Here is a 26,207-nt window from a genome sequence, read left to right as displayed (position 1 = left end):
CTGCAGATGTTGGATGCTGTCTATCATGGTGCACTAAGATTCATAACTGGCTGTGATTATCGTACCCACCACTGCACCCTGTATTCACTGGTTAACTGGACATCATTAACTTCACACAGACTCTCCCACTGGTACATTTTCATCTTTAAATCACTTCTTGGTCTGCTGCCTTCATACATCTCCTCCTACATGTCTCTGCGTGAGTGCAGCTACAGCGTGCGCTCTCAGGACATTATTACCTGCAGTGTTCCCTCAATGAGGACTGAACTAGGCAAAAGGGCCTTCTCCTACTCCGCTCCTGCTTCCTGGAATATCTTACAAAAAGATTTGAAGCTCTCGACCTTGACCTCTCTAAATGACTTTAAGAATCTGTTGGACACCTGGCAGGGTCCAATGCAGACATGTTCCTGTTTTTAGTTTTATACATTCACCTTAGAATCTAACTGTTTTTTGTTACTTTTTTTGCCATCTCATTTGTATTTAAAAAATCTGTATGCCTTTTTATGACTGTCTATTGTTGTATCATTCTTTGTTGAAACCAGGTCTCTCTTGTAAATGATTCCTCGAGGCTCAATAGGATTTATCTGTCTAAATAAAGGTTGAATGAATGAGGGGTTCAGTGTCTTGCCCAGGGACACTTTGGCATGTGACTGCTGGTAGAATTGAACCCCCAACTCTTTCATTGGAGGATGACTGCTCTAACAACTCAGCCACAGCCGCCCTACAAGTTCTGTTAACTGAAAATTTCTAATGGTGGTTAGAATGATGATGATGATGATGTCATTACCAGCACATGCCTATCCAACCCTTTCCTAAGCTCCAACTCAGAACTGGGATCCTGTAATAGAACCATAGACCCCCATAAGGACTGCTGGACCAGCCAAGACACATAAAAATAACAAAAAATAAATAAAACCCCGAGTGCCTGATTTGCTGGTCACCACTTAAACTAACTGACTAGAATAGAGATACACTGACTGTGTGTCTGACTCCAGTCAGTTAATCCTACTTATGTAGAAAAAACAAAGAAGTTTTGATTTTATTTTTTGGTTATGAATACTTAATGTGGTGAAAGGCTAAATGAATATATTTGGTCAGACTGTAATCGATAGATGTAAATGTTCCAATAGTCTCTTTGCAGCTTTCTCTTCTATCACCCACTCCTTTCGAGCCGACTGTGTTTCATGGATGCTTGAGCGTGAAAAAAGAATCTCGTTGAGTGGATCCATAGAAATAATGAAGAAAAAGGCCTCGGAGTTTGTCACTGCAAAACACAGCCTTTTAATTACAGCTGGTTCTCCTGAGACTGAGCTCAAGCACAGCCTGAGCTCTATGAGCCACAGAGGGCCGGCATCACTGCTAAGCTAACAATGTTTGCCACTGCAGCGCTGATATACACATTCAATTAATCTGGGGATTATGTACGGCGGAAATGCTATGGATTATATCAGAATATGTCCATTATGGTTAATTGGGAATCATTACTGTGGGATGTGTATGAGAGAGGTTTGTCAGTGGCTGTGGTGCAGCTCAGGCATGGCCCCCGGGTCACATACGGCCCTTTGGCTGACTGTGACCGGCCAGTATAAGGTTAACTGGGAATTACAAAATAAAGATGTTTTCTGATTTTACCTCATGCATGGAATAACGCTGCATTGCTTTTTATTTTATTTTATTTTATTTTTTTTTGGGGGGGGGGGGGGGTAGTGCAGCCTACATGGGACCAGAAAGCTGCAAGCTCAACTCCCCAACATGCCCACATGCCGTGGTGTCCTTGAGCAAGACACCCAATCCTCAATGGCCCCTCGCTGCTCCACCTGGGTGTATCTGAACTACTGTCATCATTGTGTGGAAACACATAGCACTCATTCTGCAGTTGTTACTTTGTTCTTTTCAAGCACAAAATGACGCAATACATAAACCAAGACATGTGCACATGCAGGCACAGACATCAGAAGCTTTGCTAGCTAAGCTACAAATGCAGCGAGGCTTTTTTTACCAAGCTTCACACGTCCAGGGAAGCAGCAACCAAAACTAGCTGTGATATCCCACAGCATCACTAACAACAGTAAGTCGGGGGGGTCAAAGAGTGCTTGGTGGACTCTGCAGCACTAATATACCTTGGAAAAAAGAAGCATTTGAACAAGTCCTGATGACCAGGAGAACTGTGACTTCAGTAAACACATCCCTGGATTCTGTAACCTTACTGTCGCCCAAATCCAGAATGTTGATTACACCAACCTTTACAGCTGGGCTGTTTTTGTGCATGCACCATTGCGTGCACCCCCCCCCCCCCCCCCCCCCACACACACACATGTTTTAAGGTGAATAATGTACCAGAAAAAAGTAACATTTCATCTAGATTTTCTTACTTTCATTGATTCCACAATTTTAAAGTGTTTCTCACCAAGTTTGAGACAAGTCAGCTGTGGGATTTTAAAGACAATTTGAATGTACTTTAACACAGAGATATTCCAAAAAGTTCAAGACAAATACAACTGGGCTTTCTTTGTATTACAAATAAATTACAAATAAAGTCCAGTTGTTTTTGTCTTGAACTTCTTTGAATTTACCACGTCCTGGACGACTGAGAATGTTCACCAGTGTTGAACACACAGCGTCAGGTCGGTGCTGCTTGTGTGAAAATGAAATACACAAACATCACCACTGGACTTCTGTACTTGTGTTCAACACTACTCATTAAAGAGTTTCTCACCAAGTTTGAGGAGAATAAACTGTGATGTTTAAAACTGGTTTTCACTTCCCCTGGCAACAGTTGCCACCTGCCTGAAGACCGCCACCATCATCCCAGTCCCAATTTTTTCTTTAAGAAAAATGGGAGGGAGGCCCCTTGACGTGACATGGGCTGTCTCTCTCTTTCCTTTTTTCAGTTCTCAAAATGGCGGATGCTCGGTGTGGTTTGAGCTCTTTAGCATTTTTCACACAAAGCTTTTAATAAAAATCAGTAAACAAGTTCTCAGCTTCTTTTTGCAGAGAAAAACAACTTTTTACACAAAGGTACGAGTTTCAACTGTGAATTTTTGGAGCTTCGACAAGACGGAGTTTTTTTTCCCCGAGGTCGGCCTGTTAGCTTAGCTCATAGCTTAGCTTCTCAGCTTAGCTGCTTTTAATGATGATTAAAACAGATTTTAAAGATAAAAGAGAAAGGGAGGGGTCAGTGAAGAGCACCAGAGTTGAGCCTTTTGTCAATCAGTGTCTTTCAGTTGAAAGATAGACACGAACAAATGATAAAGCCGATAAATGAAAATGAGGTTGATAATTTTCACTTATCATGTGATTAACTGATTTATTGTTTATCGCGACAGGCCTAATGATGACAGGAAATGATCTGTCCACGGAGGTAAATGCATGCATGGACACGCTGGGACTGAACGGGACAGACTGGCAGGTGTCACAACGGCCGGTTGTCCAAACCTTTTGAAACGTGCAAAATAAAGTGACTGAAATCAGCAGATCAGAAAATGGAATTGTTGCATTGTATCATACACCAGCATGCGTTGTGCTATTCAGTGCTACAAATTGTGTCACTGATGTGACTAAAATAGTAAACTTCATCAGGGCACGAGCGCTGAATCACAGGCAGTTTGATGCACTTTTAGAGGAGCATGAGCCTGAGCAGTGACATCAGCTGCCACAGCTGTCAGATGTTTGGGACCTGGAAGCAGAGACTCGAGTTCTGTGAGAAGAAAAACAAAGACATCCCAGAGCTCTCAGATGAGGACTGGATGACAGAGTTTGCATTTAGTGTTGATGTGACTGCACTGATGAATGAACTGAACACCAAACTGCAAGGCAAGGCCCTTTTTACAATACAATACAACTTTATTTATAAAGCACTTTAGAAACAACACCGTTGGCCAAAGTGCTGGCTACTGCTTATTTGTAGTCAGGTTGTGGAGGCACCAGATCCAGGAGAGAAACCCAGACATCCCACTCTCCATCAGCCCTTTCCAGCTCGTCCTGGGGGACTCCAAGGTGTTCCCAGGCCAGAGAAGATACACAACCCCTCCTGCGACTTCTGTATCTACCCCGGGACCTCCTACCAGTGAGCCATGTCAGAAAAACACTTTCATACAGCACTGTACACCTCTACAAAGATAATCTGAATCTGTAGAGACTAATCAGAGCTTTATCACATTCAGACACCGATGGGACACACATCAGAGGCTGTGAGGGGTTCAGTGTCTTGCCCGGGACACTTCAGCATGTGACTGCTGGTGGAATCGAACCCCCAACTCTCCCAGTGGACAACTGCTCTAATCACTCAGCCACAGCTGCCACAAAAGAAGTCTGGGGTTAAAAGGTTCTTTTGACATTTATTATCGTGCACTCTTTATCAGGCATGAGAACCTGTAAATGTTTTTCTTTATGTCAGAAGAGTCTTAAAAAAAACGACATTTGTATCTTCGCTTCAGTATTTCAGTGTTTGCTGTTTTGAATAAGCATAAATTTAACAAGGGTCTTCTTGTGTTTGTTAAAATCATTGATATTCTTCCAAATCAGAACTGAATTGTAAAGTGACTAAGATTCCCACTGCAGGCTGACTCGTCTAGTGTTGCCACTAAAGCAGGTCCAGTGCTGGATCAGAGCTGGTTCCTAACTGGCTTTTTAGAAGTCCAGTTTGGTTTTTACCAGCCTTCAATTCAACTTTCTGTCTCATTAAATGGCTCCTCTTGTAAATGTTTGATCCTTCCTGTGTAGAGCATGACAGATCACAGGGCTTTGTGTCATTATTCCCTCAAACAAATGTCTTCATGCCATCAGCTCATGGTCTGCGGCAGCATTTCAAACAGCAGTTGGTGAGATAAAGAAAGAGCTCAAAGTGTTGATAAAAATGTGCTACAAGTGTTCCTGCATTAAGCTAAACACAGTGACAGACCCTAATACTGAGCAATCACTAGCATCCATTTGACTCATTCAGTTTCAAAAACACTAATTTCCCTGAAACGACTGAAAGTAACTTAAGAGATGCCAAAACATGAGGCAGGAAAGATCACTGCCCCCCCTGAGAACCGCTGGGCTCATGAGAGTCCATCCACACAATAACAACAAAAAATAGCTTGCTCTTACCTGCTTGACCCGTAGCAATGCTAACAGCTGCGAAAAGTCTTTGCGTGCGGCTCAGGTCAGACACTCCATTGACAGCCTCCACCTCAAAAGTGTAGTTGGCATGGGCGAGCAGATCCATGATGTTCACATACGTGTCCACTAACCCTGACTGTGCAGGAGAAAATCCCACATTGGGCCCACACGGAACACATTCCTCTGGTTCCCAGCTGCAGCGTCTACATCCAACCCTGTAGGTGACATCATTCCGACCGCCGGTGTCCGCCGGTGGACTCCACTCAAGGTTAACGGTGGTCTGGTTTGTGTTGTACACCAGGTTCTGTGGTGCTGATGGAGGTCCTGTCAGAGGAAAACCGAATTAGACAATAACAGTGACAGCCAAGTGTGAGCATGGGCTGGATCCACGCATTAATGTTCATGAGTCAAAAAGGAAAAGGAACAAGCAGTATGCCAATGTCATCCATCTCTGAGGGACTGGAGTAGTGAATGTTTGTAGTTGACTGAGATGTGTGTTTTTCTGGACTGAAACTGAATAAGGAACGCAAGCAAAGCAATGTTTTAGTGCAAGATGTTCATTGGTTGATTGGATTGGTGGTTTATTGGTGGATAAAATAATATCTCACCATGCCCCCCACCCCCAATCCATGAAGGAAACTATAATTTTAAGCAATAGAAAAACTAAAAAGCTTAGTTTCTTCAAATGATCAGGGTGGCTGGTTTACATATATATATACATATATACATAGTTATTGTGGTGGCTATCCTGGATTATGACATGGCAACACATCCATCAATCCATCTTCTACTGCTAATTTGTAATTGGGTCGCAGAGGCAACAGAGGGTAAAGGAACTGGATAGTAGGGGTATAACAAAACATCTTTTTCTTTTCATTCAATCTTTATTTAGACAAGTTAATCCCATTGAACCTTGGGGACTCATTTACAAGAGAGACATGAATTACCTGATAGACAGAGATAGAGACCTGATTTACATCGATATATCAATTAAATGATTAATGATTCAATTACATCGTGGCAAAACTAAAACATTGATTCATATCGTCATCTTTAAAATACGTTTTTATTTTGAAATTCCCAAGGCACGTCTGTGTCACCATTTCCATGAGCAGCTGCGGCCGCCTCAGCAACATGGCAGACGAGGCAGAAAACACAGAAAATGAAATTCACTCTCCTGCTGGATTTAAATCAACTCTGTGGAAATATTTTGGATTCTAACAGAAGAACAGCTCAACAGACAAAACTCATACGGTATGCAACAGGTGCCAGTGTGAGTTAAAATACTGGGGAAACACAACTTTTGCTGTTCACCTGAAGAAGAAACACAGCTTTGATAGGCATGTTATGTAAGCTCAATATCTGTTTTTGTTTCTTTATAACTGAAAGGTAATCAGGGCATTTTAAGTTAACTGGTTTAGAAAAATGAACTTAAACATGAGAAATGTGAGACTATACTGAACAGGTCGTTTGTTTTTCTTTTTTCATTAATTAAGAAAAAATGTTTTTAAATGCCTGGTGCCTGTAATAACTGAAATAAAATGGTTAAATCATAGTTGAATTGTTTTTGTAAATGTATTTATATGTAAATGAGATATTTGATATAACAATATATTGATCACAGACTTGTGAATCGAATAGAATCAAAATCGTATCGTGAAAAACTTTGTGCTATCGAGAAAAATCGTATCATCATACAAACAAATCAATATAATATTGTATCATGGTAAAGCTGGTGATTTACACCCCCTACTGGATAGCTCTTAAAAGCAATCCAGGCACCCCATACTCCCGCAGCACATCCCACAGAATGCCTTGAGGAACATGGTCATAAGTAGGGATGGGGTCGATCTGATCCAGTATCCGTATCGGCTTCCGATACCAGCATAATTTATGTATGGGATTTTTCTGTTCCAACCTGCAGAGATTTCTGATCCATGGTGCATTTTGGCTTCAAACTATGGAATGGATTTCCTGAAAGGAGGCATGTCTCATGAAACCCAGAGTAATAAGACCCGCCTCACATTCAGGAAATCCATTTCATAGTTTACAGCCAGCTAAAACATGAGGACTAAATGAGCAGCACTGTGGCTAACAGCTAACAAACTTTTCATTGAAACATGTCCGCTGTGTGGAAGTATTTTACACTAGAAACAACACATAAAAAGACAGCAACGTGCAATGTCTGCAGAGCAATAGCACCACGTTAAACTGTGGTAAAGTTAGTTTTACGATGGACATTCAAGCTCCGTGGCTTCAGCGGTGTGTTCTTCTCGTTCAGTCTGAAGTCTCAGGCAGACTGAGCGCGGCTGACCGAAATCAGACTGCCTGCTTCGAAACTGAACGAGAAGAACACACCACTGAAGCCATGGAGCTTGAATGTTTACCGAGAAGTTGCTAAACTTCATCGTAATTAATGACCAACAACTATCAGCTGTAGAAAATGAAGGATTTTGCAGCTTGATATTTGTAGCCAAGATATAGTTTACCCTCCAGGATATATTTATCAGTACAACAGTAGACAATCATAAAAAAGCATATGAATTGAAAAATACAAGAAAATTATAATATATATATATATATATATATACACATACATACACATATATACACACACACATATATATATACAGCTATATTATAAAGCAATGTAAATTACTAAAAACAGGAACATGTCTGTATTGGTTTATGCCATGAACTTAGCAGATGTTTGAAGCCATTTAGTCACTTTAATATCCACATTAAAGCTAGGAATAAAAAAACATGTTTTGTGTTAGCAGGATTTAATTCTAACTTTAAAACTTATCCAACATTAATAAAACTTACATCAAGTTGCCTTTTTGGAAATGCATGCATACATTTATACAAATTTTACTTGAGGGTATTATTACAGCCTCATATAAAATCAATAATGATGATAATATCAGAACGGGATCGGTATCGGCCGATATCCAGATTGAGGTATGGGGATCTGAAGTAAACAAATGTGGAACGTTGCATCCCTAGTCATCAGCCTTCTCCAGGTCCGCAAAACACATGTAGACTGGACAGGCAAACTCCCATGACCCCCCTTAGCAACTCTGCAAGGGTGAAGATCTGGTCCACTGTTCCACAACCAGGACAAAAGCCACACTGCTCCTCCTGAATCTGAGCTTCGGCAATCAATTGTAGTCTTCCTTTCAACACCCTGGTGTAAACTTTTCTGGGTACAGTGAGAAGTGTGATTCCACTATAATTGGAACACACTCTCCAATACCCCTTTGTAAAAATGGGAACATCTACCCCAGTCTACCACTCCACAGGTTTTGTACCATTCTTCAATGCAACATTGAAGAGACGTGTCAACCATGACAGTCCCACAACATCCACAGCCTTCAGCATATCGGGGCAAATCTCATCCACCCCTGGCACTTGGCTATTGAGGAGCTTTTTGACTACCTCGTCGACCTCTGCCGACTGGAGACTAGAGAGGCAATGCATTCATCTTTCCCAAGTCCTCAGACTCTGACTTCTGAAAGGTGGACATGGTGGGTGAATTAAGGAGATCCTCAAAGTGCTCCTTCCACCACATGACAATATCCTCAGTCCAGGTCTGTAACCCCATACCCCAAATCAAGCACAACCTGGGAAGGAGGCTGCTTTCCTTTTCTGAGTCACCAAACAGTTTGCCAGAACCTTCTTGAGGCCAACCGAAAGTCTTTCTCTATGGCCTCCACAAATTCCTCCCATGCCTGAATTTTTTAATCTGCAACCACCAAAGCTGCAGTCCTTCTGGTCACTCTGTAGCTTTCAACTGCTTTAGGGGTCCTAAGGGACAACCAAGACCAGAAGGCCTCCTTCTTTAGCCTGACAGCCTCTATCACTGCTGGTGTCCACAAGCAAGTCCTTTGGTGGCCACCACGACTAGCAACAGTGACCATCAAATCACAGCTCCTGGAAGTGGCATCTACAATAGAGGCCCTGAGCATGGCCCATTCAGATTCTATGTCCCCAACCTCTCCTGGGACATGTGAAAATCTCTCCTGGAGGTGTGAGTTGAAGATCGCATGGACAAGGGGATCCACCAGATGTTCCAAGTTCACCCTTACTATACGTTTGATTTTACAAGGTCTGTCCGCCAGCCTCACCCGCCATCAGATCCAACTCAACACCAGGTGATGATCAGTTGACAGCTCTGCCCCTCTTCACCCAAGTGTCCAAGACATAGGGCCATAGAATCGAAGACACAATTACAAAATCTATCATCGACATTAGCCTAAGGTGGCCTGCTACCAAGTACTCTTATGAACAACCCTATGCTCAGACATGGTGTTCGTTATGGACAGCTCATGCCTAGCACAGAAGTCCAATAAACTAACACCATTCGGGATCATATGAGGGAAGCCATTCCTCCAAATCACCTCCTTCCAGATAATTCCATCATTGCCTAGACAGGTCACCCTGAATGAGGGTGGCACCCCTTTCAGGACAACATCTAGAGAATTCAAAAAAATGTGGGTAATCTGATCGGATATTTGGTGCATATGTAAAAACAAGAGTCAAAACCTTCTCTCCTGCAGCCCAAAGCTACAAAGTAGCATCCCTCTCATTCACTGAGGAGAACTCCAATACCGAGGCATTCAGCTGGGGACTTGTGAGTATCTCGATACCCCATTGATGCCTCTCCCCCCGGGAAACTCCAGAGTAGGAGAGTCAATCCCCTCTCCAAGAGTTGGGTTCCAGAGTCCAAGGTGTGCTTAGAGGTGAACCCATTTACTATATCAAGTTGGTACGACTCATCCTTACACAGCCAATGACTCAGCCTGTGATGATCTGAAGGCTGCCTCTCCCACAGATCTGTATGAACCTGATTTATATCTGATTATCAGAAGCTCTTTACAGCCAGATCTCACTTTTCTTGGCATGTAGCATCAATGAGCTCCACGGCGTTAACCATGTTTCTAGATGTCCCCACTAACAACAAATAGATTATTTGTTGAGAAACGACAGCGTTGTAGCTGCCAGTGGAACTCGTTTGTTCCACTTTGGAGTAAGCTGTTGGAGGAAGAAATCAGTTTTGTTGTGTGTTTCCTTGACTGATGAAGCCTTCCGGTTCAAAGGCGAAACGTTTCAGCACAAAAAAAAAAAAAAAAACTGTCCAAATGACCTGACTGAAAAATGTTGAATTTTATACCTGGATTATTGAGCATGGACTTTGTTGAACAAATAGATTAGTTTGGGTCATAAAACTATGCGTAACAAATTATTGCTTTCATCTTTCATCTTCCCTCTGTTGGTTTTATGGCTCATCTGTTGATCCAAATATCAGAGTAGTTCATGTTGTACTTGTAGAATGAGTAGTCTTTGTTTGGTAATATTTACTAACTTTCTCGCTGACTTCTCTGGGAGTCAAGTATTTTCACCTTCTGCCATTTGTTGAGTTAATAGACTTAATATTTACTTTACTGAAGGTGGACAATAATGTTTAACTCTTATTCAAGATGGCTGGTATTTATATACAAACCGGATTCCAAAAATGTTGGGACAAGTCCATTTTTACCACTGTGTGGCATCCCCCCTTCTTCTTGCAACACTCACCAGACGTCTGGGGACAGAGGAGACCAGTTTCTCAAGTTTAGAAATAGGAATGCTCTCCCATTCATGTCTAATACAGGCCTCTAACTGTTCAATCATCTTGGGCCTTCTTTGTTGCACCTTCCTCTTTATGATGCACCAAATGTTCTCTATAGGTGAAAGATCTGGACTGCAGGCTGACCATTTCAGTACCCGGATCCTTCTCCTACGTAGCCATGATGTTGTGATTGCTGCAGAATGTGGTCTGGCATTATCGTGTTGAAAAATGTAGGGTCTTCCCTGAAAGAGATGACGTCTAGATGGGAGCATATGTTGTTCTAGAACCTGAACATAGTTCTCTGCATTAATGGTGCCTTTCCAGACATGCAAGCTGCCCATGCCACAAGCGCTCATGCAACCCCATACAATCAGTGATGCAGGCTTCTGAACGGAGCGTTGATAACAACTTGGGCTATCCTTGTCCTCTCTGGTCCGGATGACATGGCGTCCCAGTGTTCCATAAAGAACTTCAAATCGTGACTCATCTGACCACAGAACAGCCTTCCATTTTGCCACACTCCATTTTAAATGACCCCTGGCCCAGTGCAAACGTCTGAGCTTGTGGAGCTTCCTTAGAAATGGCTTCCTCTTTGCACTGTAGAGTTTCAGCTGGCAACGGCAGATTGCACGGTGGATTGTGTTCACTGACAACGCTTTCTGGAAGTATTCCTGAGCCCATTCTGTTATTTCCTTGACAGTGGCATTCCTGTTTGAGGTGCAGTGATGTTTAAGGGCCCGGAGATCACAAGCATCCAGTAGAGTTTTACAGCCTTGACCCTTACGCACAGCGATTGTTCCAGATTCTCTGAATCTTTTGATGATGCTATGCACGGTTGATGATGATAACTTAAAAAGTCTTTGCTATTTTACGCTGGGTAACACCATTCTGGTATTGCTGCACTATCTTTCTGCACAACAATGGTGGAATTGGTGATCCTCTTACCATCTTGGCTTCTGAGAGACACTGACACTCTGAGAAGCTCTTTTTATACCCAATCATGTTGTCAATTGACCTAATTAGTGTTAAATGGTCTTGCAGCTGTTCGTTATATGCTCATTTTTCTTTTTCCAGCCACTTATTGCTACTTGTCCCAACTTTTTTGGGATTTGTTGACACTGTGAAATTTTGAATCAACATATTTTTCCTTTAAAATGTTACATTTACTCAGATTAAACTTTTGATCTGTCATCTATGTTATATTACGAATAAAATATTGACATTTGCCATCTCCACATCATTGCATTCAGTTTTTATTCACAATTTGTTTAGTGTCTCAACTTTTTTGGAATTCGGTTTGTAATTTAACAGGTTGATAAACATCTAAGTTTACCTCAAGGGTTGACCACAGTGGGGTCAACACTTGATTAAACAACTATTTTCGAGAGCATGGCACAAGAAGTAGTCTGACCAGCAGCTCTCCTTGTGAGAACACACAGAGCTGAGTATGTGAATAGTTGATGAACAAACGTTAAACAAAATGCAGTGTAATCTGTTAGCACTCAAAATGAGAGTTAGAGATAGGGTGACCAGACGTCCCCGATTTCCTGGGACAGTAGCCGTTTTGGACGATCTGTCCTCAGCTAAACCTGTCCACGGACATGTCCCCAATTTTAGTTTTTTGTGAATGAGAAAAAATTTGTTGCGTGTACACTGTTATTACAGTAGCTGGGTAGAAAGCGCAAGTGAGTATGTTGTGCATAGCAGCTGGTGGCGCTGCTGTTTACATTACAGGCAGAGAAGGACAAGGATCGTGGATAAAGGATTGAAGTATAAAGCCGTGTCGCCTTTAAAACAGAAGAAGAAGAAGACCACGTTGAAGTTAGTTTTGTTGTACATTAGACTCCGTGGATTCAGCGGTGTCTTCCTCTCGTTCAATCCAATTCAGGCAGTCCGATTTGGGTCAGATGCGTTCAGTCTGCCCCTCCTATGAGTCACAAAAGTTTGCTTAGGGACCGTCAACAAATTACCAACCAAAAACTCTGGATAATTTTTGTTTATATCATTTATGTCATTTGACCCACTGACACAGAACTAATGTTAAATTACTCTACTAGATCTGACCGATAAGAGACACTCATCGGACTGAACTATTTAAAAGAGCAACAAAGTCCATGCTCAATAATCATCAATCATCAATCATGCTCAATAATAATAATATTTAAAAGGACCTTCTCCTACTCCGCTCCTGTTTCCTGGAATATCTTACAAAAAGATCTGAAGCTCTTGACCTTGACCTCTTTAAGTGGCTTCAAACATCTGCTAAATTCCTGGGAAAAACCAATGCAGACATGTTCCTGTTTTGGTTTTCTACAGCGCCCTACAGGTGTTTTTTGGTTACATTTTGTTTTAAATACCATTTTATCTTCATTTGTTAAAAAAATTAAATATAATAAAAATCTCAATTTGAACGCACCCTGTTGTTGTCACTGTTGTCTTCACTCTGTTAAAACCAGGTCTCTCTTGTAAATGAGTCCCCGAGGCTCAATGGGATTAACCTGTCTAAATAAAGGTTGAATGAAAAATCTATTCATGATTTTAGTGCATTTTCTGTTATACAGAGAAAGAAAGTTTCACTGTTGTGAAACGTCAATCTGTCAATCTGCGTTAGAATCTGGAAGGACCCGGATGTGCGACAGAAAAAACTGAATTTTGAAATTTAATTTTCAAAGCAAATGAACTCAGTTTCAATTTGGTGAAACTCAGTTTCTGATGACATAAGTTTCAGCCCATAGCTCTCCTGTGATATGGTATGTGTGAACGGATTTATTTTGTTTGAACTGGGCTCATCCTAGCTGTGGTAAATGTTTCTAGCTGTGCCCAGGTAAAGAAAAGGCTTGGATGTGTTTCTTTACTCAGTTTGGACGTACAGTTCCTCATGGATATCAAAAAAGGTTAAACGTGTCGTCTGGACAGTCTCACTTAAAGAAACTGGTCCAGACGACCTGATTGAACTTTTTTCTTGTTATCTACCTGAATGATGGAGCTTACAAACCTCGCCACGTCTTCGTGCAAGTTTGTTCGCTGTGGTGGCCCCTGAAGAAGGGAGCAGCAGAAAGAGAGGAGACCTCACAGAACCAGATGAGTTCACCCAGTGCTGTTTCTGTCTCTTCATGAACAAATCCAGTCCACTTGATTCATGGGAGAACACTCAAACCACCGAGCTCGCAAAACTAGGTACTGAATCAAATGTTTATGGAGGTAAACGTAGTAACAACCAGTTAAATACACCAGAATGCAGGAAATGGCATCTACTTTATTCAAAATTTTCTGGGGGAGGACGCCCAGACCCCCCCCCCCCCCCACACACACACACACACCCATTACAAATGTTTCTGACACCATTGCTACTACTTTGACTTTATTTGTTTTATTACTCTTAGGAAATGTGTGTGGAGAGACACTGCTGCTACATTAGATTTTTATTGTTTAAACATGAATAAATAAGAAAAAATAAATAAAAGCGTAAGTGTCACCGTTTCTTCATCTCATCTTCATAACGTTTATTTATTTATTTTGTCTCAGAGCTGGAAATGTCCCCAGATTTAATGTCAGGAATCTGGTCACCTTAGTTAGGGATCACTCTTCCTACCACAACAAACTTCACGTATATAACTGTATAAATTGAGTTTTAGCCATTTTGGGTGTTTTTATTAGCTCAGTTGACGGTGGCAGCCATCTTAACTCCAACAGTGTATGAGCTGTAGAAGAACATCCAATAATCACTTTATGAGTTTCATCACATCCTCTGGTTCATAAGTTATTTTGCTAACAGATAGGCGCATGAACAGACCTTTCAAGCAATAATGATGTGATTACTGACATGTGCATTAAAAACAGTTATTATGCTGTTTCCACGGCAACCTGACATGGATGCAATATGTTAGACAAAAAAAGGAAATATTTTGTTCTCAAAGGCCCAAAAAATAACGAAACAAAACGAGTTACTCAGCACCGCCACCACTGCAGTGATCGCAGAACAGAACTGGGACAGCACACGTACTGTACTGGACCCATGAGAGCCTGAGCAGACTCTGACACAGGGTTTCTGCAGAAATTCACCCGAGCAAACCGAATGCTTTTTCATGCCATTTGTTCAAGATTTGTATGTTTTTCACAGTGAACCCATGAAGCGTTGACCTCTCTGTGCTGTTCTGTTCGACAGAAGAGCTTTTCTGTCACTTACTGGAACAAGCCTCACAGAACAGAGCACAACTCAGCTGCAATGTGTGGCGGATGTCGTAAGCGGCCATTTTGCCTATAACATTTGGTTGTTAGAGCTGATGATCTATTGGTTTAGAATGATGGTCCCCTTTTTGCATGAACGTCCATTTCCGGTCAGCGCGCGGTCAAATGGACATGTGCCTGGTGAATGTATGGCAAGCCATATTGCCATATAATTGGATCGTCAGCCGTGTGCATCCGCTGACGCAATCAAAAGCCCGGCACCGGTCCAGCCCGCACATGAAGCACATTATTATGGCCTGGCCCTAATCCAGGTCGGGCCAGGCTCCGGGTTTGGGTTAGAAATGACAGCTCTACTATAAAGTACAATAGCAATAGCAGAAATCAGCAACAAACTCAAAGCTACGCTCGGCAGAATGCAGATCTTAAAGTCATCTACCTGGAAGCTGCAGCAGAGGCGTTCCAGCGGGCAGAAGAGGAAGCGCTGCTCCCGGCTTAAGAGGAGAGGATGCCGGGCGGGGGTTATGGTGAGGCTACGAGCTAACGCTAAAGCCGGTAAACTCCCCATGCCATCTCTCTTTCTGTCGAATGTCCGCTCGTTGGACAACAAGATGGATTTACTTCGTCTGAGAGTGGGCGCCTCAGAAGAGATGAAGATGTGTGCAGTGCTTTGCCTCATGGAAACGTGGATTACAAGCGAAACGCCGGACACAGTCTTCCAGCTGGATGACAGACTTTTTTTTCGAGCGGACCGCTGCAGCGAGCTAACGGGGAAATCACGGGGAGGCGGAGTGTGCATTTACGTGAGTAAAAGTTGGTGCACGAACTCTACTGTTGTAAATAGCTCATGCTCGAAGGGTTTGGAGCAAATAACAGTGAAATGTCGGCCACATTATCTACCCCGAGAGTTCACTGTGACTTTCATCTCTGTCGTTTACATTCCTCCGGACGCTAATGCTAATGAATCACTGCAGGAGCTTCATGATATCATCAGCTCGCTGCAGAACAAACACCCCGAGGCTCTTTACGTGGTAGCCGGAGACTTTAACCACGTGAATCTAAAGGACTGTCTCCCAAGCTTTAATCAGCATGTGACGATTCCGACACGTGGAGACCGCACGCTGGACCGTGTTTACACGAACGTAAAAGATGCATACAAAGCCGAACCCCGCCCCCACCTAGGACTGTCAGACCACATCTCAATCTTCCTGGCTCCTGCTTACATGCCCCCGCTGAGACGCTCCAGACCGGTACAAAAGAAAGTTAAATGCTGGATCTAGGACAGTGGCCCCATACTGAGAGATTGTTTTGATCGAACAGACTGGCAGGTTTTCAGAGAAGCTGCTGAAAATGGAGGTTCGCTTGATCTTGACCAATACACATCCTCAGTTCTGGGTTACATTAGTACATGTACTGACACCGTCTCCACTATCAGAAATGTTAAAAGCTACCCAAACAGAAAACCTTGGCTGAATGCAGAGGTGCGTACCCTGCTGGAAGCCAGGAACACTGCCTTCAGGTCTGGAAACTCAGAGGAGCTGAGTAGGACAAGAAAATAGCTGGTTGCTGGTATTAAGAGGGCCAAGGCCACATATGCAAAGAGGATCGAGGGTCAATTCATCTCACAAGACCGTCGGAGAATGTGGAGGGGCATTAAGTGCATAACAGATTATAAAGGAAGGAGTGAACAATGCCCCAAAGACCCATCTCTGCCTGATGCCCTCAACAAGTTCTATGCACGCTTTGAAGACCCGAACAGACCACCCAGCACCAGACTCACCTCGCCACCGGATGAAGAGCATCTCAGCGTGACCTCAGCAGAAGTAAGGAGTACCTTCAGGAGGATTAATCCGCACAAAGCAACTGGCCCAGACAACATCCCCGGAAAAGTGTTGAAGGAATGTGCTGATTAGCTCTGTGAGGTGCTGGCAGACATCTTTAACACCTCACTTACCCTGGAGACAGTTCCCACCTGCCTGAAGACTGCCACCATCATCCCAGTCCCAAAAAACTCTACAGTGACTGGTCTGAATGACTATCGGCCAGTGGCCCTCACCCCGATAGTCGCTAAATGCTTTGAAAAACTGGTCATGACTCACATCAAAACAACCATCAACATCAACGAGGACCCTCATCAGTATGCATACCGTGAGAACCGATCAACAGAGGATGCAATCTCCTCTGTGGTCCACACTGCGCTCAACCACCTGGAGCAGAAAAACTCTTACGTCCGTATGCTCTTTGCGGACTTCACATCCGCCTTCAACACCATGATCCCCCAAACCCTGATGGACAAACTATCCACACTAGGACTAAGCTCCTCCATCTGTAACTGGGTACTAGACTTTTTAACAAACAGACCACAGTTAGTGAGGATCCACAACCTCTCCTCCTCCACCATAACCCTCAGCACTGGCTCTCCTCAGGGATGTGTGTTGAGCCCCCTCCTGTTTACTCTGCTCACATATGATTGTGCAGCTACCCATCCAGGCTGTCACATTGTAAAGTTTGCAGATGATACAGCGGTGGTGGGATGCATCACAAACAATGATGAGTCCAGCTACAGGCAAGAGGTGGAACACCTGGAGAGCTGGTGCAGAGAGAATAACCTTCACATCAATGTGAAGAAGACAAAGGAGATGATTGTGGACTTCAGAAGGAACAAAAACACCTACACCCCACTGAACATAAGAGGATCTGCGGTGGAAGTGGTCTCCAGCTACAAGTACTTGGGTGTACACATGAATGACAACCTCAGCTGGAGCAACAACACCACCAGCCTGATCAAGAAAGCTCATCAGAGACTCTACTTCCTCAGACGGCTGAGGCGAGCTGGTCTGGGAAGCTCAGTCCTCACCTCCTTCTACAGGTGTGCAGTGGAGAGCATCCTGTGCTCCAGCATCAATGTGTGGCATGGAGGCTGCACAGCTGCAGAAAGAAAAGCTTTGCAGAGAGTGGTGAAGGCTGCACAGAAATCTGTTGGAATCAGCCTCCCCACCATCACAGACATCTACACCTCCAGATGCAGGAAGAGGGCCACCTGCATCATGAAGGACCCCACTCACCCAGCACACACACTTTTTGCCCCACTCCCCTCAGGAAGGAGGTTAAGGAGCATTAAGTGCAGAACCACTAGACTGAGGAACAGCTTCTACCCTGAGGCTGTTAGACTCATGAATCTCTAACTAGAATAATCACTGTGAAAAACCATATCATGTTGCTGCTGATCTGTTTCAATGTTGATGTGTTCATGTGTGCACATCTGCTCACAGACTCATGTTCATGTTTGTGCTGATGTTCAATGTTTTATGTTATGAGTGCTTAGTGTATATTTAGTTGATGTTTTTCTTAGTTCATATCTTAGATGTTATTACTGTTTTTCTTATACATTTTATTGTTGGATGTAACTGGGACCCTGTGTACATAATTTCGCTCCACCACATGTACCACATGAGGTGCGAATGACAATAAAGAAACTCTGACTCTGACTCTGACAATGTTTGCAGATGACATTGTGATCTGCAGTGATCAGAGGAAGTTTGGAAAGAGTCTGGAGAGGTGAAGTCCATCAACCAAATCTCTGGAAAGAAGACGAATGAAGTCAGTAAAGTAAGACAGAAAATGTGTGTTGATGCTAGTAAAAGTGAGGCTGCAAGGAGGAAATGGATTGAAGATGGATTGGTGGGGGATAAGGTAGGCGGGGGATGCTCTGTACTGTTGACAGGTAGGGCGTCTTCCTTGAATAACGGTAGAGGAAAAACCGAGTTGTGAATTTGAGCTTTTGTGGGAAAGGCAGGTGGACGCTAACCTTTAAGAGACAAGAACTGCACCCTGAAACCTCAGCTGGTCCTCCTGCAGCTCAGCTCTGGCATCTCTTGGTTTCTCTGAGTGCACATGAACTCGTTTACACCTGCACCCGAGTCATGTCAGAGCGTTCGTCTGCCTGCTCATCCTACCAGCTCCAGGGCCTCCGTCTTTCACTCCCACACACTGTCTTATCTTTCATGTTCTCCCCTTGCGCCCCTCCTCCCAGTCCAGTTTCATTTCACGGATTATCATGCCAGAGACCCCACAGCCTGAAACGTCTCAATCCTTTCCCTACAAGCCGTCACTGGGACCTGAATAGGAATGGAAGTGCAGTGCATGAATACAGAATGTGTGCATTCATAGTCTGCAGCGTTTCCATGTGAGCATGGCAAGGAAACTCGAAAAATATGAAAACGTTTGTAAAAAGATAGAAAGAAGTGCTAATTAAGGTGTGAGAAAACGAATGGCTCAGGGTTTCTTGATGGACTACCCCTCTCTCACCACAGATCCAGGCCTGATCCAGACCAGACCATTGTTTCAGCATTCCGTCCAAACTGAAGCAGGATTTTTACAAACTGGGTTCCAGAGTTAGAACGGCTTGTGTTTTAGTGTGGACAGCCCAAACACAGCATTTTACAAAGTGCTATGTCATAGTCCCACTTCTGACCTTTGACCCCAGGTATGCCAGATGTGCCAGCAACCTTTAGTGCTGTTGATGGCAGTTTGTAAACTGCAGTCAAACCTTCACATGCTGCATTACTTTACCAAACACACAACAAAAGAGCAGAGCAAACCCACCTCATGACACCCAACGATCAAAGGTCAAAAAGTTTTATCGTTTTACTGAAATATAAACAACCACGACTTAAAACAACATGAATCCAGTCAAAAGAAGAGAAATGGGAATAGTTCTAGAAGTTTGACACTTGTGCGTAGAGTTTCATCTGATTTGCTTTGAACACCATGAAGATGTTGAAGATTATAGTGAAACGATCGTTCCCTGGTAATACAAGGATGAAAACTGTTTGAACATATACATCCCTCCATCCATCCATCCATCCATCCATTATCCATCCATCCATCCCTCCATCCCTCCATCCCTTCCTCCATCCATCCCTCCATCCATCCATTATCCATCCATCCATCCATCATCCATCCATCCATCCATCCATCCCTCCATCCCTTCCTCCATCCCTCCACCCATCCATCCCTCCATCCATCATCCATCCATCCCTCCATCTATCCCTCCATCCATCCTTCCATCCCTCCATCCATCATCCCTCCATCTATCCCTCCATCCATCCATCCTTCCATCCATCCATCCATCCCTCCATCCATCATCCCTCCATCCATCCATCCATTCATCCCTCAATCCATCCATCCATCCATCCCTCCATCCATCCATCCATCCATCCATCCATCCATCCATCCATCCATCCATCCATCCATCCATCCCTCCCTCCCTCCATCCATCCCTCCCTCCCTCCCTCCATCATCTTTACCCACTTCTTCCTTTTTGATTCACAGGGTCACTGGTGCCCATGTCCAGCCATCAATGTGTGAGGCGGGGTACACCCTGGACAGGTCTCCAGTCCATCACAGGGACACATAGAGACAAACGAGACAAACAACCATTCAATCTCTCTCTCACCTTGGGACAATTCAGAGTTACCAATCAACCTAACATGCATGTTTTTGGTCTGTGGGAGGAAACTGGAATACCTGGAGAAAACCCACGCATGCACAGAGAGAACATGCAAACTCCACCCAGAAAGGCCCTGTCTGGGATTTGAACTGGCGACCTTCTCGCTGAGAGGCAGCAGCTCTACCAACTCAGCCACCATGCTGCCTTGGCTTAACCAAAATCAAATATAAATAAATAAAAAGATTTGCTTGTGCAAAAACAACATGGCTGCCAGCTTTCAAGATGGCTGCCTTCAAAAGTTATTTTTGTGCTTTTTAAAGAATTATTTTCCAATGACTGTATCTATTGTTTGGCTTGCAGCAGTCCCAGCTGAATGCATGCAGCTCAAATACCTCACTTGGTTTCTGTAACTACAGGCACGATCATGAAACGTGATCCACATCAACAGCATCACATGTTGAACATTTGAAAAAGACCATTTTAACCCTTTAACTTTATGACTAGCTGATGACTGTGTGGTGTGACGTTGCACGTTCGTGGTGAGACGTATTGTGTCACTTCCTGTTTGTCTGTCGGTAGCTCGAGTGAATTGTTTGCTCGAGTCGTCTCTGTTTTGTGGATTTATCTGTCTTTTGCACAGTTTTTCATTCTAGTTCACAAACACACTTAGTACAGTTGTTTCTCTACTGTTGGATAGTGCTTAAAACACCTCTTATCTTCAACACTTCTCGGTTTTTATTGGTGTATTTGGCTCTGCTATCTCCTGCTAGCGTTAGCTTAACATGGCTGCTGCTTCTCTCCCTGCTTCCTCTGTTTTCATTTGCTCCGTGTGTCAAATGTTTAGCTACTCCTTTGCCTCCTTTAGTGGTAATGATACATGTAACAAATGTAGTCTTATGGTAGCTTTGGAGGAGAGGCTGTCTGAACTGGAAGCTCGGCCCCATGCTGTAGAAAAACCAGTAGCTAGCCATGTCTGCTTAGACAGCGCGGAACCACAGAGGCTAGCTCCCGTTAGCGGTCCTCCAGCAGACCCCGAGCAGCCGGGACCCCATGCCGGCTGGGTGACGGTCCGGAGCAAGCGTAGTGCTAAGGCTAAGCCCCCAGTTCACCACCGATCCGTTCATGTTTCTAATAGATTTTCCTCGCTCAGTGACACGGCCGCTGAGAAGCAAACCCTGGTTATTGGAAGGTCCATAGTCTGAAACGTGGCTTTAGGGACTCCAGCGGCCGTAGTCAAATGCATTCCGGGGGCCAGAGCGGGCGACATAGAATCTTATCTGAAACTGCTGACTAAGGCTAAGGCTAAATACAGTAAGACTGTTATTCACATCGGAGGAAATGACACCCGGTTACGCCAATCGGAGGTCACTAAAATTAATGTTGCTTTGGTGTGTGACTCCAGATTCCAGTTTGTAAATGTAAATAATAAATCTTCTTCATAAACCAAAGTTAGTCATGGAGTTCCTCAGGGCTCAGTGCTTGGGCCAATACTCTTTACTTTATATATGCTTCCATTAGGTGAAGATATTAAACAGCATGGGATAAATTTCCATTGTTATGCTGATGACACACAATTATATTTGTCCATTAAACCCAATGAATCCAATCAGCTACTTAGACTACAAGCATGTCTTAAAGACATAAAAACCTGGATGACCCTTAATTTTCAGCTTTTGAACACAGACAAGACTGAGGTTTTGGTTTTTGGACCTGAGCACCGTAGGAATTAATTTTTCAGTCTTTCTCCCTCCTTAGATGGCATTAATCTGTCTTCCAGCTCTAATGTTAAAAAATCTTGGTGTTATTTTTGATCAGGACATGTCTTTTATCCCCCACATTAAAAACATTACTAGAACCTCCTTCTTCCACCTGCGTAATATCACTAACATTAGAAACATCTTATCTAAAAATGATGCAGAAAAACTGGTCCATGCATTTGTCACGTCTAGACTGGACTATTGCAATGGTTTATTATCTGGGTGTCCAAATACATCTTTAAAACGTCTTCAGTTGATCCAAAATGCTGCTGCCAGAGTCTTAACTGGAGTTAGTGGGAGAGATCATATTTCTCCAGTTTTAGCTTCTCTCCATTGGCTCCCTGTCAAATCCAGAATAGAATTCAAAATCTTACTTCTAACCTACAAAGATTTCAACAACCTGGCTCCATCTTATATTACAGATCTTATTGTTCCATATTTTCCTAACAGAGCACTTCACTCTCAGACTGCAGGTTTACTTGTGGTTCCTAGAATTTACAAAAACAAAATGGGAGGCAGATCTTTCAGTTATCAGGCTCCTCTCTTGTGGAACCAACTTCCAATCTCTGTCTGTGAGGCTGACACATTATCCAGTTTTAAAACTAGGCTTAAGACTTTCCTTTTTGATAAATCCTATAGTTAGGGTCAGCTTGGGTTTCCTGAGCTGTCCCTTAGTTATGCTGCTATAGGCTTAGACTGCTGGAGGACATACTGACCACAATTTTCACTCTGCTACTGTCTTTACTTACTCTGCTCAACCTGTTTTGTATTTGTAATTATTTTTTCTATCCTTAACATGTGTTTTTTTTTGTCTTTCAGATACACCTGGACCTATACCTGGACCTATACCTGGACCTACCATTCTGTGATCGTCTGTCTCTCCTTCCTGTGCTCTGAAACCAGCTGGTCAAAGCAGATGGCCACTTGTCCTGAGCCTGGTTCTGCTGGAGGTTTCTTCCTTTTAAAAGGGAATTTTTCTTTCCACTGTTGCCACTGTGCTTGCTCAGGATGGGAGACTGCAACGAAGCCAAGATTCAACTTGTCTGCTGGATTCTTTAGATAGAGAACTTTACTAATTGGCTTTTATGTGAATGTTCCTGTAAAGTGCCCTGAGACAACTTTGTTGTGATTTGGCGCTATATAAATAATCTTAATTGAATTAAACTAGGGATGCACCGATCCACTTTTTTTTTTAGTTCTGATCCGATCCCGATACTTACATCTGGATATCGGCTGATCCCGATACTATTCCGATATCATGATCATAATTGATTTTATGAGGCTGTAATAATCTCCTCTCAAGTAGTTTGTACAAATATTTGCATGCATGTCCAAAAAGGCATCTTGAGGTAAGTTTTATTAATGTTGGATAAGTTTTAAATTTAGAATTAAATTCTGCTAACACAAAACATGTTTCTTTTTTATTCCTAGCTTTAAAGTGATTAAATGGCTTTAAACATCTGCTAAGTTCATGGCATAAGTGAACACAGACATGCTCCTGTTTTTAGTATTTTACATCACTTTATAATTAAGCTGTTTTTGTTTCTTTTTTTTATACATATATAATTTTCTTTTATTTTTCAGTTCATACTCTTTTTTTATGATTGTCTATTCAATTCAGTTTATTTATATAGCGCCAAGTCACAAGAGAAGTCATTTCAGGGCACTGAACAGAAACATTAAAATAAGTTAACAGACACATTCACAATATAAAAAATAATAATTTAAGACTATTTATCTGAGCAGGCTGCTCTGAATTTAACTCCATCAGAACTCTCATGTTGAGCTGATAAATATCTCCTGGAGGGTAAATGTAAACTAGATCTTGGCTGCAAATATTCAATGAAGCTGTGAAGCAGACAGTCCGAGTTCAGTCTGCTCCTCCCAGACGAGCAGACTGAGCGCGGCTGACTGAAATCAGACTGTCTGCTTCGGACTGAACGAGAGGAACACACCGCTGAAGCCACAGAGCTCCAACGTCCAACGTAAAACTAACTTTACCGCGGTGCCTGGCTAAACAATCCTGGTGCACTTTAATGTGGTGCTTTTTCAAATGTTTATTAAGTTAGATGTATTGTAGGTCGCGACCGAGCTTCCCCCTCTCGGTACAGCGGCTCTGCAGATAGTGCATGTTGCTGTCTTGCAGTGTTTAGTGTAAAATACTTCCACACAGCGGACATGTTACGATGAAAAGTTGGTTAGCCGTTAGCCACAGTACTGCTCAGTGCTCAAAAGTGCTCACGTTGTAGCCGGCTGTAAACTATGAAATGGATTTCCTGAATGTGAGGCGGGGCTTATTACTCTGGGTTCATGAGACACGCCTCCATTCAGGAAATCCATTCCATAGTTCGAAGCCAACCTGCAGAGTAGGTCATCAGACACAGACATGCATCATGAATCGGAAAGATCTGCAGGTTGGATCGGAAACATCCGATACATAAATTATGCTGGTACCAGAGGTCGATACCGGATCAGCCCCATCCCTATTTATGACATGTATGTTCCCCAGGGGGGAAATCAATCTACTTATTTAACCGCTTAAAAATACTAGTTTAAAATGATTTTCACAACAAAATCAGTCTTTTAGAGCTGTCTCAGGCTGAAATAAAAACATCTCTTTGGTTTTTTTATTTTAAATTTTTTATGCTTTCTTGTTTAAAACTACACTTTATGCTCTGTGTTGCACGTTGATCCTGGAGGAACAATGTTTCTTTTCAATATGTACTTGTATGTAGCTGAGATGACAATAGAACCTCTCTAACTCTGAAGAGCTCAGAACTGATGTTTGGTTCTGTTGGTCCACTCAGAGGGGTTCTGGACCCCTTCCTCTGTGCAGAGTCAGACCTCCTAGTGGGGCTCGGTCCATTCTTCCTCTCCTAAAATTCCTGTATCAGAACAACCAACAAGAGTTTTTGTACATCATTGTGTGGAGTAGATCTATGGAATGAATTAAATGATGAGCTCAAACAAAGTACAAATATAAGCCGGCTTAAAAAACAGTATAAAAATGAGCTTATTGAAAAATATGTTGTATAGGATGGGAGTTTCAAAGACCAAAAATACTATTTCTGATATTAATAATGTGTAAATAATTGTACATTCAACAATGAGAATGTGAGGTTTAAGCATCATTTAATGTGGAGTATTATAAGGGTTATTAGGTGTGGGGAGACTAAAATGATTGTACATTGATGTGTATGACGGGGCAGGAAATCACCAGATGCTCCTTTTCGAACAAATTGTGTAAAATTGCATGTCAATTGGAATGACTGTCATTATTTTTCCTCTTTCTTTATTTTTACTTTTTATTGTCTGTTCGAAATAAATAAATAAATAAAACAAATCATGATCCCCCTCTTCATCAACAAAGTCCTCACTGTCTGACTCAGACTGTTTTTCTCCTTCATGATCCTCTCCTCTGTCTGAGAGGTTCTGGTAGGGGTGGGCGATATGGCTCAAACATAATATTGTGATATTTCAGAACATTCTGGCGATAACGACAAATTTTGTGATATAACATAAAAGAAAAGACAGGAATCATAGTTATTCACTTGACAAAATTAACTTGTTGCTTTGCAGGATTATATAAAAACTTTTTAAAAAACCAGCAAGGGCTAATTATACTGAAATTACTTTATTTAATAAAGTATTCAGTCTCAAAGTATAAAAATAAGAAATAAAAATTATCCTTCTGTTATTTAGATTGAAAAAGTCTGCACAAAATATAAATCAACAAAATCCACCACAAAATCTAAAGTGCAGGTGAAGTTTCCCAAAATAACTAAATAAAATAAAGCTTAAGATCTGTTGAACATAAATGTAACAAACAACGAAATATATGTTGCCTTTAAATGAGCTATAACTTCCACAAGTTGTAACAAGGTGTCTTCATGTCTTCATCTGACCCTGAAGCTTGTGGTGTTTCAGCTTCCTCTGTTCCTGCAGGAATGATTCATTTCTCTGATGCTCTGTCTCTGATCACATGACTCTGTCCTTGCTCCATGGACTGTGGAACTGAGAGACAGACGTGCATGTGTTTGTAGCGGCAGCTCAGAGCGGGGGTGGGAGACACACAGCCAAGCCGCACATTGTTAGAGCG

General features: G+C 42.6%; 1 protein-coding gene across 1 annotated transcript in view; it reads right to left on the bottom strand.

The window, feature by feature from the left end:
• epha7 (eph receptor A7) overlaps positions 1–26,207 on the bottom strand; it is a 318,329-nt gene that overhangs the window by 173,801 nt on the left and 118,321 nt on the right. Inside the window, exon 5 of the mRNA XM_037686066.1 lies at positions 5,092–5,427. Coding sequence (XP_037541994.1) covers positions 5,092–5,427 — 336 coding nt within the window. The remainder of the gene's footprint in view (positions 1–5,091; positions 5,428–26,207) is intronic.

Source organism: Nematolebias whitei, chromosome 12 (assembly GCF_014905685.2).
Source record: "Nematolebias whitei isolate Nwh7 chromosome 12, NemWhi1, whole genome shotgun sequence".
Lineage (NCBI taxonomy): Eukaryota > Metazoa > Chordata > Actinopteri > Cyprinodontiformes > Rivulidae > Nematolebias > Nematolebias whitei.
Note: the sequence above shows the minus strand (reverse complement) of the source record. Positions and strands in the feature narration are given on the sequence as shown.